This window comes from Durio zibethinus, chromosome 10, assembly GCF_047325235.1.
Source record: "Durio zibethinus cultivar Kanyao isolate XHJ-2024 chromosome 10, ASM4732523v1, whole genome shotgun sequence".
Lineage (NCBI taxonomy): Eukaryota > Viridiplantae > Streptophyta > Magnoliopsida > Malvales > Malvaceae > Durio > Durio zibethinus.
The window spans coordinates 17,318,906-17,335,808 of record NC_143171.1 but is presented as its reverse complement, the minus strand read 5'-3'; the positions used below and the strand labels follow the sequence as shown (position 1 = coordinate 17,335,808).

Below are 16,903 nucleotides of genomic sequence, written 5' to 3'. Positions count from 1 at the left end.
TGACAAATTAGCCATTACAAAATGCTTTTGTTTTCTAAATTCTTTCTTTATTTCAATACAAGTATTCCTTATTTTCAAGCTTTATTGTTTTTTGTATACAACTTCTTTTAAAGTAATCTTTAGTTTTTAAGTTCTTTATTTCATTATAGTATTTGGCCATTACTCTTTTCTTCAATACAAGCTTTGGTTTTTTGCAATCTTTGTTCAATTATTTTTTTTTTTATGCTTTTACTCTATTTAGCATTTACAAATCTTTATTGTTTCAAGTTTCAATCTTTGTTTCTTGCAGATTTAGTTTTATTCAGCCTAATCCAAGATTTCCAAAGTGACAGTTGGATATTGAGATCTTGGTCTATATTGTTCTTTAGACTTGTAATCTAAACATTTACTTTTGTTTGTTTTAAACTGTTTTGATTTTTTCTTTGTTTGTATACGTAGATTTAGAAGTGTTGATCTTGCTCCACTTGATAATGAAATTGAAAGAACTTTTAGACATTTGAGAAGAAAGCAAACAATAACACTTGTACCAATCCCAATGGTGAATGTAAACAATGAAGGCATAAAACATTGAGGGATTATGCTGTTCCGAATGCCAATGGTTTTCAACCATCCATAAGAAAGTCGATCATATAAGAAAATAACTTCAAAATCAAGCCTTCTATTATTCAAATGGTCCAAACTTCTATACAGTTTGAAGGGTTACCAAGCGATGATCTAAATCTTCACTTATCTAATTTTCTTGAATTATGTGATACTTTTAAATATAATGGTGTTTCAGATGATGCTATTAAACTAAGACTTTTTCATTTTTCTCTTAAGGACAAGGTAAAGAGTTGGCTATCTTCTTTACCGTCTGGATCAATCACAACTTGGGATGATTTGGTACAAAAGTTCCTTGTTGAGTTCTTTCCACCAACTACGATAGCTAAGCTAAATAGTGAAATAACTACTTTTATGTAATTTGATAGTGAGAATTTTTATGATGCGTGGGAGAGATTTAAAAAACTATTAAAAAGTGTCCACCTCATGGTCTCCCCTAATGACCACACATTCAAATCTATAATGGTCTCACACCATCTATGAGGACTATATTAGATTCGGTTGTTGATAGAGCCATTATGAGCAAAATTGCTGAGAAAGCACATGAGTTTATCGAAGAGATGGTAGCCAACCATTACCAATGGGGAATGAAATGTAACATACATAAGAAAACTACTGGTGCATATGAACTTAATGTTTTTACCTCCATTAATTCACAACAAGCCAATCTAACCAAGAAAATTGAAACTTTAGGAACCCCATCCCAAACCACCCTTGTCCATGCCGTACAAAATCCCTTTGTGTAATGTGAAATCTATAATGGACCTCATGCAAATGAAAAATGCCAATTTGAGATAAAAATGGTTTAGTATGTTCAACAGTCCAAGCCTATTTACAATCCCTATAGCAATACCTATAACTCAACTAAAGAAACCATTTTAACGTTTCTCGAAACCAACCCAATCACCAAGCCATTAACCAAAATACCAATTTTTGCCCAAACCCACAACTTTATAACCCACTTTAAGAAAAGAAACCTACTTTTGAAGAAATGTTAACCCAATTGAGCAAGCTAATAATGCGGCCATCTAAAGCCAAGCTATATCAATAAAAAAACCTTGAGAACTAAGTAGGTTAACTAGCTCAAGCCATAGTCAACCGGCCTTTTGGAACCTTGCCAAGTTTATAATGCCTTGTATTCTTATGGTAATGATGATATCTATTGTTTTGATGATGATGATAGGATGGATGAGCCAGTGGTGGTAAACTTGCCTAGTTTTCTAAAGTAGCCTAGGGTAGATTTAATTGGAAAAGATAATGTGATGGAGGATGAGGAGTTATTGAGGTTTGGTAGGGAAATTTTAGGTAGTTTTGATCAAATGGCTTTAAAAGCTCTTGAAAATAATAAGCCATATAAGGAATTGGGTAAAAACTTTAAGATTGAGAAAGATCCTATAGAATACATTCAAGAGGAGGATCTTGAGGAATACATTCAAGAAGAAAACCTTGAAAAGTACATTGAAAAATCACCTAAGAAAGATGAAATGCTAATGCAAGTTGGGAAAGCACTCTTTGAAAACATACAACCAAAAATAAAAGAGGAAATACAAGAAGAAGAAACTTAAAAAGTGAAAAAGATGAGAATGACTCTAAGGACTTCTACATGCATGTGAGATATTTGAAGATTTTTATTTAAAGAAGCACTTTATGATATTTGGCTAAAGGATTTTTTATTGCATCATGATTTTTTGATTAACCATTAAAGAGTTATATTTCAGGAAGGACTTTTGTCAGATTAATCTTAAGAGTTTGGATGAAAAGCAATTACAAGGTCTTGATAATGCAAGCTTAGCCAAAACTTTTTAAGATTGCAAGATCAAGTGTGATGAACATCCAAGATGAATTCCAAGAAGCATATTCGACCAATACAATTTAAGAAGCAAATATCCCACATTTGGCCAACTTTTCCTAGATCAAGATAACTCACATTCATAAGAGTTTGGATATAAATTAACTTGTAATCTTTATCTTTACCCTATAGCCAAAACTCCTATCTATAAATAGGAAGGCTCACTCTTGTATTTCACATCCCACTCCACATCATTCTTCTTCTTTTTTTTCTTAGTTTCTTCTTGAAAACAATAAGCCATATAAGAAATTGGGTAAAAACTTTAAGATTGAGAAAGATCCTATAGAATAAATTCAAGAGGAGGATCTTGAGGAATACATTCAAGAAGAAAACCTTGAAAAGTACATTGAAAAATCACCTAAGAAAGATGAAATGCTAATGCAAGTTGGGAAAGCACTCTTTGAAAACATACAACCAAAAATAGAAGAGGAAATACAAGAAGAAGAAACTTAAAAAGTGAAAAAGATGAGAATGACTCTAAGGATATCTACCTAAAGGTAGACATTTGAAGTAGCAACACCAACACTAAGCCATAAACCAATAAACTACTTGAGTTGAAAAACATAACTTTTATTGATGATTGTAGTGCTGCACTTCGACAACTTCTTCCAAGAAAGCAAAAAGATATAGGAAGTTTCACTATCTCTTGTAAAATTGGTCATTTAAAATTTGATGAAGCTCTTTATGATCTTGGATCTAGTATTAATCTTATGCCTATGAATGTTTTTGTGCAACTAGGATGTGGCACATTGAAACCTCCAACATTTAGTACTAAATTTGCTAAAAGATCAGTTAAAAAACCACAATGAATGTTGGAAAATTTTCTAGTAAAAGTTAGTAAGTATGCATTTTCTGTGAATTTTATTGTCTTAGTTATGAAGCATAATGAAGCCTCCTTACTTTTAGGTAGACATTTCCTATAGACTTCCAAAGCCTTAATTTATGTGTATAACTATGATCTTACTTTAAGATTTAAGGACAAAAGAATACAATTTATAACTAATGGATATGGTGTCCTTAAAGATGATGAAGATGTGCAAGCAGTAACTAGAGTTAAGAAAAAAGAAAAACCTCATGTTAAGGAGTCAAACTTGATCTTTCAATCCCATTCAACCAACCCGCAATACACCCATCTTTGCAAGCCTAAAACTAAAACCCCTAGCCTTAAGCTTAATGCTTCCACCATTGATCCAAGTCCAGCATATGTTTTACCTGTAATTAGAGTTAGTAAACCTCCTAGATCTAGTTCAGCTTATGTAATACCTCAAAAGCTAAACTCTTTCTTGAAGGAATGAGATAATTTTATAATTTAGTTATGATTAAGCTTGACCAAAACTAGCACTACTTAGGAGGCAACCTGAGTTTTATATTAATTGTTTATTTATATGCATTTGTTTTCCTTTTCTTTTTGTTTATTTTCTTAAGACAAGTATGATTTGAGTATTTTATTTGTTTGAAAAGTATTTTAGAGATAAAAGTGATGCAAAGAATTACCTCATAAAAACTGTAAAATTTGGCCTTTAAGCAAAATTTTGGAGAGTATTTCTTTTTCCTATTTCTTTTTCCTTATTTTGAAGTATTGCCTAATGTAAGTATGAAGGGAAAAAGAATGTTTTTTTAACTAACTTGTTTTTTAAATCTTTACCTTAATTGCTTTGTTTTCAAACTGAATTGGCACACTATAGTCTTTATTATGCAAGCTTAGTTAATTTTTCATGAATTATTCAAGATTGACTTAAGTAGATATGAGGACAAGTATAAATGTAGTGAAGCATGAGATGAGTTCTTAAGTGAGGATTTGGATTGAGTATGATTTTTATGTTTTATGTTCTTAGTCTTGATCTATGATATACATTGACTTTTGTGAAGAGATATGTAATGTATTAAGTTGTATAGAGATTTAGAGAATGAATATGACTTTAAAATTTACCTATTCAACCCTCGAGGTGAAATTCTATACTATATTTGACTTAAAATATGATTTAGGCATTCTTTGGACAGTTTGAACTTTTTTCAAGCCTACCTTTTTATGAAACATCCTTAGTACCTTATATTTTGAGCCTTTGATATATATATATATATATCCTTTTCTTTGTTTATTTTAGCCAAATGAATAAGCAAAAGCCTTTTTCTTTGAATTTATCCCATTTTTATTGTTTTACCTGACCTAATGTTGCTTATACATATTTTTGGACAAGTTTTTATATTTGGGAGGAAGGGAGGAGCAAATAAATGAAAAAGAAAAGAAAAGAAATGGCAAAAAAAAGGTGAAAATAAAAAGCCAAAATTGGCTTAATGAAGAAAATACCAAAATAAAATGTTGCCTTAAAGTCCAAAAAGTTCAAAGTTCTTAATTCCAAGTTCTGAAGTCTAAAAAGTCAAAAAGGGTTTATGAGCCTAAAATTGCCTTTTTCCTACCTTAACCCAAGTCTTACAATACAGGTCTTAAAGACCTTTTGATATTAAGTCAAGTATGTAAGTCTAACACTAATGGAGAGGGAAGAGAAAAGTAGACATATGAAGTATATTCTATCTTTGGTTTGATATATGATGACATATTTTCCATTCTTTTTGCTTACATTATATGTATGGAGTAGAGATGGAATAATTTCATATGCATAAGAGTTATATGATATTGAAAGCTTACTTTTGAATGAGTTTCTTGTTATCCATGTTTGTAATTATCTTTGTATTATGCTATAGTGCATGATTGAGAGTTTGTGTGATTTTGGCTTTGTGCGCATGTATATTGATTTTTAGTATTGTTGATTTGAGAGTTTTGATTAAAGCCAAGTAAATATTTAAGTGTAGGGGTATAATAGCAATAAATTATATAAAAATATACAAGTTCAATTTGGTTAAAAAATTTTTAAATTTGCTTGAATTTGGTGCGTTTAATGTTTGTTTTCTTGATCTTTAGGTTTTTTTACTTGGAGTAGGATTTCTATTCATTTTCATGCAAAGTGCATGCAAGATTAAGACAAGATCAAATCTTGTAATGTTCGGCTATTCATATTAAGAATGTAACCGATTTCTACTTGAAGTAGGTTTCTTAAATTCAACTTGAAGTAGGAATCCTAATGGTACTTAAACTCCTACAAACATTCAATTTTCCTAAATCCAAGAGGACTTCTACATGCATGTGAGATATTTGAAGATTTTTATTTAAAGAAGCACTCTATGATATTTGGCTAAAGGATTTTTTATTGCATCATGATTTTTTGATTAACCATTAAAGAGTTATATTTCAGGAAGGACTTTTGTCGGATTAATCTTAAGAGTTTGGATGAAAAGCAATTACAAGGTCTTGATAATGCAAGCTTAGCCAAAACTTTTCAAGATTGCAAGATCAAGTGTGATGAACATCCAAGATGAATTCCAAGAAGCATATTCGACCAATACAATTTAAGAAGCAAATATCCCACATTTGGCCAACTTTTCCTAGATCACATTCATAAGAGTTTAGATATAAATTAACTTGTAATCTTTATCTTTACCCTATAGCCAAAACTCCTATCTATAAATAGGAAGGCTCACTCTTGTATTTCACATCCCACTCCACATCATTCCTCTTCTTTTTTTTCTTAGTTTCTTTTAAGTTTCTTTTTATTAGGCTAAGGTGATAGATTAGCCATTACAAAAAGCCTTTTTTTTTTAATTTTTTTTTTATTTCAATACAAGCATTCTTTATTTTCAAGCTTTCTTGTTTTAGGTATACAAGTTCTTTTAAAGCAATCTTTAGCTTTTATGTTCTTTATTTCATTATAGTATTTGGCCATTGCTTTTTCTTCAATGCAAGCTTCAGTTTTATGTAATCTTTGTTCAATTGTTTTTTTTATGCTTTTACTCTATTCGGCATTTACAAATCTTTGTTATTTTAAGTTTCAATCTTTTTCTCTTTTAGATCTAGTTCTATTCGACCTAATCCAAGATTTCCAAAGTGACAATTGGATATTGAGATCTTGGCCTATATTGTGTTTTATATTTTCTTGATTTATTTTCAATTGCAATCCAATCAATTTTCCTTAGTTTAGAAATAAGTTATTAGCTTGTCACCTTTGGTACTTGAATCCACCCAACAATTCAATTTTATAATCTTTGTGGGACGATACTCTATTTCATCATTTTATTACTTGATTATGATCTGTGCACTTGCAAGCATTATAAAAAGTAGCAATCAGGTAAGTTTATTTCAAGATTGAATTTTAATTATTTTTTATTTGATTTTTTTTATGTTTAATATCTTATATGGGTTTTTGTATCTGTTACTTAAACATCATTATTTGATACTATTATGAATGATGACAAGAATGGCGATTACTGGCCAATTTGTTAGCATTGAGTGATGGTTGGCCATAAAAAGAAAAATTATAGAGAGAAAGGGGAACCTTAGAAAAAAAAAGATTGAAAATAAAATAAAAATGGGATATACAATTTGTTAAACTCACCATTTTGTCAAGGAAAGAAAGAAAAAAAAAAAAAAAAAAACAAAAGAAATAAATAAGGAAAGCGAAATAAGTTCATCATTTTAGCAAGTCAACATTATGTCAGAGGTATCAATTATTTTTGGACTTAAACTAACAAAGTTTGAAATGTGACCTCAGTGATCTTCACCCTTTGAAACGAGTCAACTAGTTAAAATTGGATTGAAAGGAACCTACTTACAAATCAATTAGATGATTAGATCTCTTGAAGGATGATTGAGCTATAATGAGCCCTTTTGACGGTGCAAAACAAGTTGCTTAAAACATCCAAAGTAAAGAATTGGAAATGCGTAAGAATAATCTATACTCAAATATAAACAAAGTGATTGAAACTGGAACTAAAAAGAGTAGAGAAAGCTTATTAAACTAGGCTCTCAGCCATGATAAAGTTGAATGAATTTGATCAAACTTGATTGAAGAAAGTAAAATTGTTGATTGCTTACCTACCATAAATGTTTACAAATAAAAAATATGAATACCTAAAAACTAGTCACAGGAATTATTCTCAAAGAGCTTAAACTAAACTTTAAAAAAAAAAGTTTAATAATGACCTAAACTAAGACTAAAAATGATACTAGGTGGTGACTAGAAAGTGTAGGTAAACTCTTTTATTTATAGACTAGTAACTTCAAAAGATCATGCCACATCTTTTTCTTTAAATTTGTCATCAGATTTGACACATCATCAAACACTTTCCTAAAATTTTAGAGCATGAAAGCTTCTTTATCTTAAAATGCAACAACTACAACATCTAGTATTAATTTGTAGTCAAATTATATTAGAGGTCCCTAAACTATGTGAAAATTTTCAATTTACTCTATTTACTGTAATTCATACAAATCTAATTTTTGGATTATTTTGATTTGATAATCTTAGTCTAATCACTAACTTCGTTAATTTTTTATCATTAAAAATGGTAACGTAGCTGCTAACTTAATGACATGGCCATTGACTTTATTGATGTGACATTGACTTGATGACGTGACAACTTGGATAGATGAAATAAATAGCTAAATTATGTGAATGGTGTCTGTACTCACACGAAAGTTGAAATTTAATCCCTCTAACATAAAAAAATATTTTGAATTTTTTTTATTTTTTTTAAATATTGAATTTTAAAAATTGCCACAATCTTTTATAAATTTAATTTTTTAAAAATCTAAAAATCTTCTACAAAATTCAAAATATTTTTTGTATTAAACGGACTAAATTTCAATATATGAACTAAATTTCAAATTTGTTATGAGTAAAGAGACAATTTACATAATTTAACAACTGATTTTATCAATCCTAATTGCCACATCAACAAGTCAATATCACATATGCAAAGTCAACATCGCATCTGCAAAGTCAACTCCACTTCAACAAAGTCAGTGCCTACATCAACAAGTCAATGGCCATGTCAAGTTTTATAACATCAAAAACTGATAGAGTTAATGATTAAACTTAGATTATCAAATCAAAAGTTAATGTTGCATTGCAAATTAACTTCACGTCAGCAAACTCAATATCTACGTCAACAAGTCAACGGTTATGTAAGCTTTTATAATAGTAAAATTGACGGAGTTAGTGATTAGACTAAAATTATCACATAAAAATAATGTGAAGACTTAATTTATATGAATTATAGTACATTGACTAAATTTTAAATTTTCACAAAGTTTAGAGACCCCTAACATAATTTGACCTTAATTTTTAGCATCGTATGGTTTAATTAAGCTTCGTTTGTTTCGCGAAAAATAACTTCTGAAAAATAACTTTTACATTTTCATATGTTTGTTTCGCAAAAAACTAACAGGTCAACGAAAAATGACTTATTAGTCAATAAAAAATGAGACTATTTTTTTAAAAATTATCTTATGAATTTAAAAAGAAAAATATATTTTTTGAAAAAGAGCTATCTATAAGTAGAACTATAACTATTTATTAATATTTTTTAGCATAATTTTACTTATAAATAATATTATATTAATTAATAAATAATATTATATTAATAAATAATATTATGTGAATAAATAATATACTATTAATATAATATATTAATAAATAATATTAAGAAATAATATTATAATATATTAATAAATACTATTATAATAATAAATAATTTTTAATATTTTAATAGTTATATTAACATTATTTGAAAAAAAATAGATTTTTTAGAAAACAATCAAATAACAAAAAAAAAAAATTTATTAACTCATCCAAAGAACAAAAAATCTCTTTCAATTTAGAAAATGTATGCATTTTTAAGAAATTAGTTTTTGAAAATTATTTCTGCGAAACAAAAGAACCAAGTCTTTTAGCTTTTTATTTTTTTTTATCATTTCCCTTGATTTTTTACCACTTCCGCTAGTAGGTTAGGAGCTGTTCTACAAAATCTTCAACCTCGATATCCTTTGTTATATTTAGGCAAGTGACTATTGGCTTGGTCTCCCTTTGTTGTACTTGATTCTCAAACTCAAAACTAATTTTTACATAAATCTTAAGCCCTAAAAATTACCAGAAAAAAAACCCACGCATCAATCGTCAAACATATGGTAAAAACTATGGTGTAAACAAAGATACACTCAATTTACAAGTATGATTGCTTTCATTGATTATTAAATTAAATTAATCCAATACATATTAGCATTAGATAATTTTCTTTGGACATAGCATTAAATATTTTTCTCTGGATATATATCCTTAAGATAATAGTACTACGCACAAAATGAAATACGTAAATGATCCCAACATGAGGGTAAGGAATTAGTCTAAAAGTAGCCACTCTTGGATCTCACCTCAGAATGGCTACTTAATGACTGGAGTCAAAATGACTATTTAAAGACACTTTGGAAAGTGACGGGTAAAGGTATTCCGTGGCGCGAGCAATCCATGACCAAACCCCATGCATGCTCGTGTGATGAATAAAGGACCATTCCCCCAACCAAAAACCAACCTCATGCATAACTCACGCACGGTGAATGAAGGACCATTCCCCCAACCACAAATGTTGTAAATAGCACAAGCTTGTGTAGGGATGGGAATTGGGAAAGCAGATGGATCATACATTCTAAATTAACAACTTATCATTACCCAAAAACCAGCAAGAAAAGTCATTATTATGTCTCAGGGATAGTTTGTCCTAGAACTAGAAATAAATAAAACATAAAGACTAGCCCAATACATATATAGTTAAAACTTAAAATCTCATACATTCAAGCAAGTTTCGCCTCATAACAACCTAAATAAACAGTGTCTCACTCAAATTCAAAGATTCTCGGGCTCAATTGCCAGATTGACGCAACTCTGGTCGCACAAAATCAGCATCTGGAGGCACCGAAATGTCAACCGTGGGCCTCAATTGAGCACAGACTTCAATGGCACCATGCACCGGGTCTGACAGGAAGTTGCTGAGCAGATCTTGGTTGACGGGAGTGCCCTTGTCCACTGCCACCAAAGCTTGTTGGGTAAGGATGTAATCGAATCGAGGGGCCCATTTCCTTGATCCCAATCGTGCTGTTGTAGAGCAGTTGTCAACCATAAAAGAAACTCCACGAGCATGCATAAATGGATTTAAAGAATCCACTGCCTCTATCACACTCTCATTGATGATCTCAGAGTACGAGTGCCCTTTCTTCCTCAAGATTTCAATCTTCATTTTATTGCAAACCAATATAAAAGGATCATCAGACAAGCACCAAGTCAACCCTGTCACTATTTTACAGAGAAAGCTTTTTTTTTTTTTTTTTGTGCTATTTTTGACAATCTAGATCACTGTAATTGCTTTAACATGACTGAAGAAAAACATATATTACTACTACATTATTGCATTATTAGAATATAGACATTTTGTTTCAAATTTTCTTTTTTATTATCAACCTATGGGCAAAACACATAGGCTCTCACGTGAACTGTAGGCTCATAGGTTATTAGATGTTAAACTGACAAGAAAACTAGACTTAATCTTAGCCTAAAGGCCAAGAAAGGCATTCATATTTTCAATATAAGAACCACAATACTTATTGGAACAACCTTTGTATATATCTAGGGCAAGCATCATACCTGAGCCATCATCAAGGCCACATAGACACCAGCTGTAAATGGATATAATGGCCCTAAATCACCAGCAGGTCGTGCCCTTCGGACTCGCTCACCAACTTTCCACATGCGTGTTTGGTCAATTTTCCCCATTGGGAAAGATGGGAGACCATCCTTCTCCTGTAACAATGCAAAAGACAAAATGAATCATACTGGTCCAAAATGCAAAGATATCCATAAACTATTTATGGATGATTATGAGAATATTAAAGTCTAAATTATGAGAAACCCATATTCATTAGAAGTTGAAGTATTTACAGCAAATGACAGAAATACTTACATAAAAGCGTTGCCCAGCCAAGACAACACTGCGGATTTCACTTCCACTGGCTACATCTTCGTAGCACTCGTACAATATGTCCATGCATGGGTAATAAGATGCACTATATGCAGTCTCAAATTCCCTTTTTCCCTCTTCAGACAAGGAATTGTACACAGCCAACATGCCCTGTTAGAGGAAATAATAAAGTATATAAATACAAATGCTTCCATGTATTGGTGTGAGTGTATGAACAGGAGTAAAGCAGGAGAAAACAATAAATAGATGATGAGGAAACAGGAGAGGTTTGAGAAATTGGACGCAAAGGGAAACCTGTGTTGAGATTGTCTTTGATATAATTCCTGTAATGCATTCAACAGTGTTTTTGTAAGCAAGATCCTCACTCATTCCATTTTCTGTGTATCTTCTAAATAAAGACTCCACAATTCCGTGAACAGCACCAAGTAGAATGCCTAGAAACGACATATAAGAATCATCAAGCACAGTATGTTAAGGGGAGAAAAGGAAAGAAAGAAAAAGCATACAAAGTCGATTGCAGAAGTGCATGAAAAACTACTTACCCCTCTCCCCAAAGATGTCACTCTTGTACTCCTGCTCTAAAGTGGTAGCAAAGGTGAAAGGAGATCCAAGGGCAACTGACCACCCCAAGGCAACATCAGTAGCTCTACCATCAACATCCTGTATGCAAATAAATTACTCAGTGCCTTAACAGTAAACAAAGAAAGGTAAGGTAAGGGATATCAGAAATAGAAAGATGCAGGGCAAGAAAAACATACCTGATGGACCCCAAAACTGGAATTGATTCCAGCACCATTGATCTCTTTGCCTTGAACATAAAGTCTCCTTACTGATGGACCCATTCCTTTGGGACACACGGCAATTACACTGATGTTCTTTGGGAAATCAAGTGCCATTGACTGCAAGTGGCCAAGAAGAAAGCCATGGGAAAGCCCAAGGATGCTGTTTGGTTTCATGTGGGAGAATATCTTCTCATAATTTTCTGCCTGCAAAATCATATAGTATTCAATTCTTTGTACAAGAAAAACACAAATAGTAATACCATGATAACTAGTTTTTTTCTTTTTTTTTCATTAGCAGTTTAGCAAAAAATAATAATAATAAAAAAGAAACAAAGAAACAAGAAATATATTCAACAAACCTGTGCAGCATCAGATATCAACAGTAATACAAGATCACTTCCAGAAATAGTTTCCCATATATCACCCAAAGTGCCATTCTCTTCAGAGAACCCAGCGGCACGGGCTTCAGCAAAAGAACGAGAACCCCTCCGGAGTCCAATCTGTAATTTTTTTTTTTTGGTTGAAAAAAAGAAAGAGAAACAAATTAAGCAGAAAAGAATAAGTCAGTTGCAACAACACATGCCCACGGCACATAAACAGGTATTAATCAGCTAAGAATAGCTACAAAAACAAAATAAAGAGATTACCTTGACAACAATATCAGATTTTGCTTCAGCAAGAGAATCCCTCAAATTTTGAGCTTGAGCAGGTCCCTAAAAGAAGCATGTTAAGGATTTGAAAAAACATACTTCACTAAGTACAAGAATAGAATTACGCTAAGGTACAGCCAGGTTTCACTGTATCTGAGCCATACATAACTAATAGAAAAAAGAAAAACACACATTCTTCATTAGGGAGAAGATAATCAATGAAATGGCAACAGCAACTCATGTTGCATGTTGTCTAAACAGCAAGGGCAGAAACATTATAATGACAAAACCGATTGAAAATACAAACAAAAAAAATACATAAAACAAACAAACCTTGCTAAAAAAAGAACACGAAGGTTTTGTTTGGTACCTGCGAACCCCAACCAACAACGCCAATCTGCTTAATCCCTTTGAAAGCATCAGGCAGCAACTTGAACAAATCCCTTCCTCCCCTCACAATGTACTAAAAACCAAATTTTAACACACACAACCAAATCAATAAGCCCTCGAAATGATCAGGAATGAAAAACCCAAACTAAAATAAAAATAAAAATAAAAAACCAAACCGACCTCGTCATGACCAGCTAGGGAGACTTTCTCTTTCTTGAAGACGAAGGTCTCGAAATCGAGAGAAGTCTGAGGTTTAACGGCAGGAACGGAGACCATGCGAGAGGCCAGAGCTGAGCCGCAGCCATTCGCAGTAGTCAGTCTGGTTGCTTTGAGAGACCTCAAGGATCTGGAAGCGGAGGCCAAGAAGCCTAGATTAGAAGGGGTGGTTAAGGTTTTGAGGGTTTTTGAGGAAGAATTAGGGGAGGGAGTGGCGATACAAGCAGAGAAGGAAGTTGCCGCCGCCATTGCTAAAGAGGAGATGTTCAGCTTCAGCGGAAAGGGCGAGGCTAGCAACTAAGAGAGAGGGCCAAACTTAATCTGACCTCACCATTTTATACTACAATTCAGCATCCTGCCCTGCCCTTTCCTGTCCTGCCCCTTTTGATGTTGGCTTTAGCATGCACTATGTGCGCAATACGCTACACAAAGTAATTTAATTAAATCCACATGTTCTTTATATATTGGTGATTATAAATTTTTAACTTCTTAATGTTTTATTTATGTTTTTTACATACGTTTTTTATATATTCACTTTTATGATGTAGATAAGCTATAATACCAATGAATAGATTGAAAGAAATACATATTAGAGATATTAGTTCAGAACTGTCAATGGCACCTGTTGATTTTGGCCATGAATTGAATCTTTTAGAGGGGAATGTACCTAATATCAATACTAACTTAATCACTTCTAACCCTTCAACTAATACTAGATCTGATAATATAAGAGGTCCAAGTTTAGATAGTATCCTGCTAATTCATTTTGCTTCTAATTTGAATGCAGGAATCATAAACCCCATATTTAGATTTCGATTATAATCATTAAAGTATTGGTAATTTACTAATTGATTTTTTATTTTTTTATAGTTGATAACAATGGTTAATAGAGGACCAAAAGCCGAACAAATTTGAAGGAATTATTTGCATTACCTTCAAACAAGCGTATTACAGTGTCTGCAAACTTTGATAGCCAACCAATTGGTGAAGAGTCTCAACTGTTTGCTAGATTTCTAGGCATGGTTGCCCATAATGGAATGAAATTGCTTATTCATTATGAAACATGGCATAAAGTTCCAGTAGAAGTTAAGGTTGATGCCTTAAACTTTATTGAGGTATTAATATAATTAATTATATATAAAAAATTAATTATTTTAAATTTGGTTTATTGATTATAACTTTTCTTTTTGTATTATTATAATCAAGATTTGTACTTGAAATACATACTTCATTTGTGCTTAAGTCATTGGAAAAGAAATGGAAAAACTATAAGTATAATTCAAAGAAAAAGTATTTCGATCGAAATAGTATTGTAAAGGCCACAATAAAACATCTACCTCGTAATGTGATTAGGTGACAATATGAATAATTAGTTAAATTTTTGTTCTCAAGAAAATGAGAGGCACTAATTTATAACTTTTAATATTAGTTTTAATAATAAAGGCGTTTTATGATTTTAGTTAGTAATATTTGTATTTTTATCATATACGCAATTATATTTTATGACAGAAAAGAGAAAAAGATTGGGATTGCTAGCATAAACAATAGAAATATAACCACACAAGTAGATCAAACAATTTTGCAAGAAAGCAAAAAGAAAAAGTAAGTCTATGATATTAAACTTATTTGAATATATTAACTTAGTTTCCATTGTTGATATATATAAAAAAGTTGCAATTTACGTCTGTTTAAGACTTTTTGTGCTGTTAAAAGATAAAAATATAAATTTACAGTTATTATTCTATTTTAACGGTTTTGATAGTTTTAATACATGATATTAAACTTGTCTGAATAATTAAACTTGGTTTCTACAGTTGATATGTGTGAAAAAGTTATTGTTTACATCTATTTAGGACTTTTTTTACCGTTGAAAGGAAAAAATACAAATTTGCTATCATTATTCTATTTTAATAGTTTTGATTGTTTCAATACATGATATTAAACTTTTTCGAATGATTGAACTTGGTTTCCATTGTTGATATATGTGAAAAAAGTTGTTATTTATGTCTGTTTAGGACTCTTCGTGCCATTAAAAGGCAAAAATACAAATTTATAGTTATTGTTCTATTTTAACAATTTTGATAGTTTCAATACATGATATTAAACTTGTTTGAATAATTAAACTTGGTTTCTATGATTGATATGTGTGAAAAAATTGTTGTTTACATCTATTTAGGACTTTTTTTGCCATTAAAAGGCAAAATGCAAATTTACTTTTATTGTTCTATTTTAACAGTTTGGATAGCTTTAATACATGATATTAAACTTATCAAAATAATTAAAATTGGTTTTCACAGTTGATATGTGTGAAAAAGCTAACATTTATGTCTATTTAGGACTTTTTATGCCTTTAAAAGGCAAAAATGCAAAGTTGTTATTATTGTTTTGTTTTAATAGTTTGGATAACTTCAATACATAATATTAAACTTATCCAAATTATTGAACTTGGTTTCTACAGTTGATATGTGAAAAAGTTGTCATTTACGTCTATTTAAAACTTTTTTTGCCGTTAAAAGACAAAAATATAAATTTACTATTATTATTCTATTTTAACAATTTGGATAGTTTCAATACATGATATTAAACTTTTTGGAATGATTAAATTTGGTTTCCATAGTTGATATGTGTGAAAAAGTTATTGTTTAGCTCTATGTAGGACTTTTTGTGCCGTTAAAAGGCAAAATGCAAATTTGCTATTATTGTTTTGTTTTAACAATTTGGATAGCTTTAATATATGATATTAAACATGTTTGAATAATCGAACTTGGTTTCCATAGTTGATATTGTTACACCTGAAGCAATAATCACAACAATACAGAAGTAATAGACAACAATCAATAATCAAATACGCAAAAAAAATAAAGCACACCAAGATTTACGTGGAAAACCCTCCAGTGTAGAGACAAAAAATCACGGGCCACCAGAAAAATCTTCACTATCAAATAATAGTTATACAAAGTTCTTCTCTAGCTAAAACTAGAGCTAATCAACAACTAGAGAAACAATTGGAGAAATCTCACCAAATAAGTGACTCAACAAATATACCCTGGATTTGTTTCTAGAGAACTTCAAACCCGATCTTCACCGTTCAGAATGTAGAACTCTGAATCATAAACCTCCTGACAAGGTTCCAACTCAATCGGACCACGGATTGACTTCTGTTCAACCAACTCTCCCTTCTCTTTTTTCTCTCTTTACTTTTCCTGGCTTTTCTTCTTTCTCTGCTTAGTTTTCAACATCCACCTAAAACAACCCCACCTCTTTTTTATTAAGTAGCTAGGGCTCTGTGTAAAATAAAAGATCAAGGCCCATGGCCTTTACTTGGTCCAAAACCACTTACATGGGACTGGACCCCATTTTTCTAACAATCTCTCCCTCCAGTCTCATTAGAAGGAGATTCATCACCATAGCAATTTCATTTGGAACTTACCTTGGCCAGGGAACTCATTCCGGTCAAGTTACTGTAAAGCTCAAGCTTTTCCCTGGAAAATATCTTAGTCAATATATCTGCTACATTCTTATCAGTATGGACTTTCTTCAATAACATCTGCTGT

The 16,903-nt window shown here is 31.2% G+C and overlaps 1 protein-coding gene, 1 non-coding gene and 1 pseudogene across 2 annotated transcripts; all 3 read right to left on the bottom strand.

Moving 5' to 3' along the window:
- Positions 1–927: 927 nt before the first annotated feature.
- Positions 928–1,033, bottom strand: LOC149516503 (small nucleolar RNA R71). The gene has a single exon (XR_016346010.1). It is a non-coding gene; the product is annotated as a small nucleolar RNA R71 (small nucleolar RNA).
- Positions 1,034–9,979: 8,946 nt separating this feature from the next.
- Positions 9,980–13,657, bottom strand: LOC111292296 (ketol-acid reductoisomerase, chloroplastic-like). The gene is made up of 10 exons (XM_022884594.2): positions 13,314–13,657; positions 13,114–13,206; positions 12,741–12,806; positions 12,453–12,593; positions 12,070–12,297; positions 11,854–11,971; positions 11,606–11,745; positions 11,294–11,461; positions 10,978–11,133; positions 9,980–10,567 (listed from the first exon to the last, which is right to left on the bottom strand). Exons 1-10 carry the CDS (start codon positions 13,596–13,598, stop codon positions 10,199–10,201), a joined length of 1,764 nt encoding a protein of 587 aa, XP_022740329.1. The 5' UTR covers positions 13,599–13,657; the 3' UTR covers positions 9,980–10,198.
- LOC149516502 (U2 spliceosomal RNA) lies at positions 10,749–10,905 on the bottom strand (annotated as a pseudogene).
- Positions 13,658–16,903: the final 3,246 nt, after the last annotated feature.

Coding starts and splice junctions, on each gene's coding strand:
- LOC111292296 (XM_022884594.2), bottom strand. CDS start 13,598: ATGGCGGCGGCAACTTCCTTCTCTGCTTGTATCGCCACTCCCTCCCCT. Junction 11,972..12,069: donor CCAGTTTTGGGGTCCATCAG/GTATGTTTTTCT, acceptor ATTTGCATACAG/GATGTTGATGGTAGAGCTAC. Junction 10,568..10,977: donor TGGCCTTGATGATGGCTCAG/GTATGATGCTTG, acceptor AATAAAATGAAG/ATTGAAATCTTGAGGAAGAA.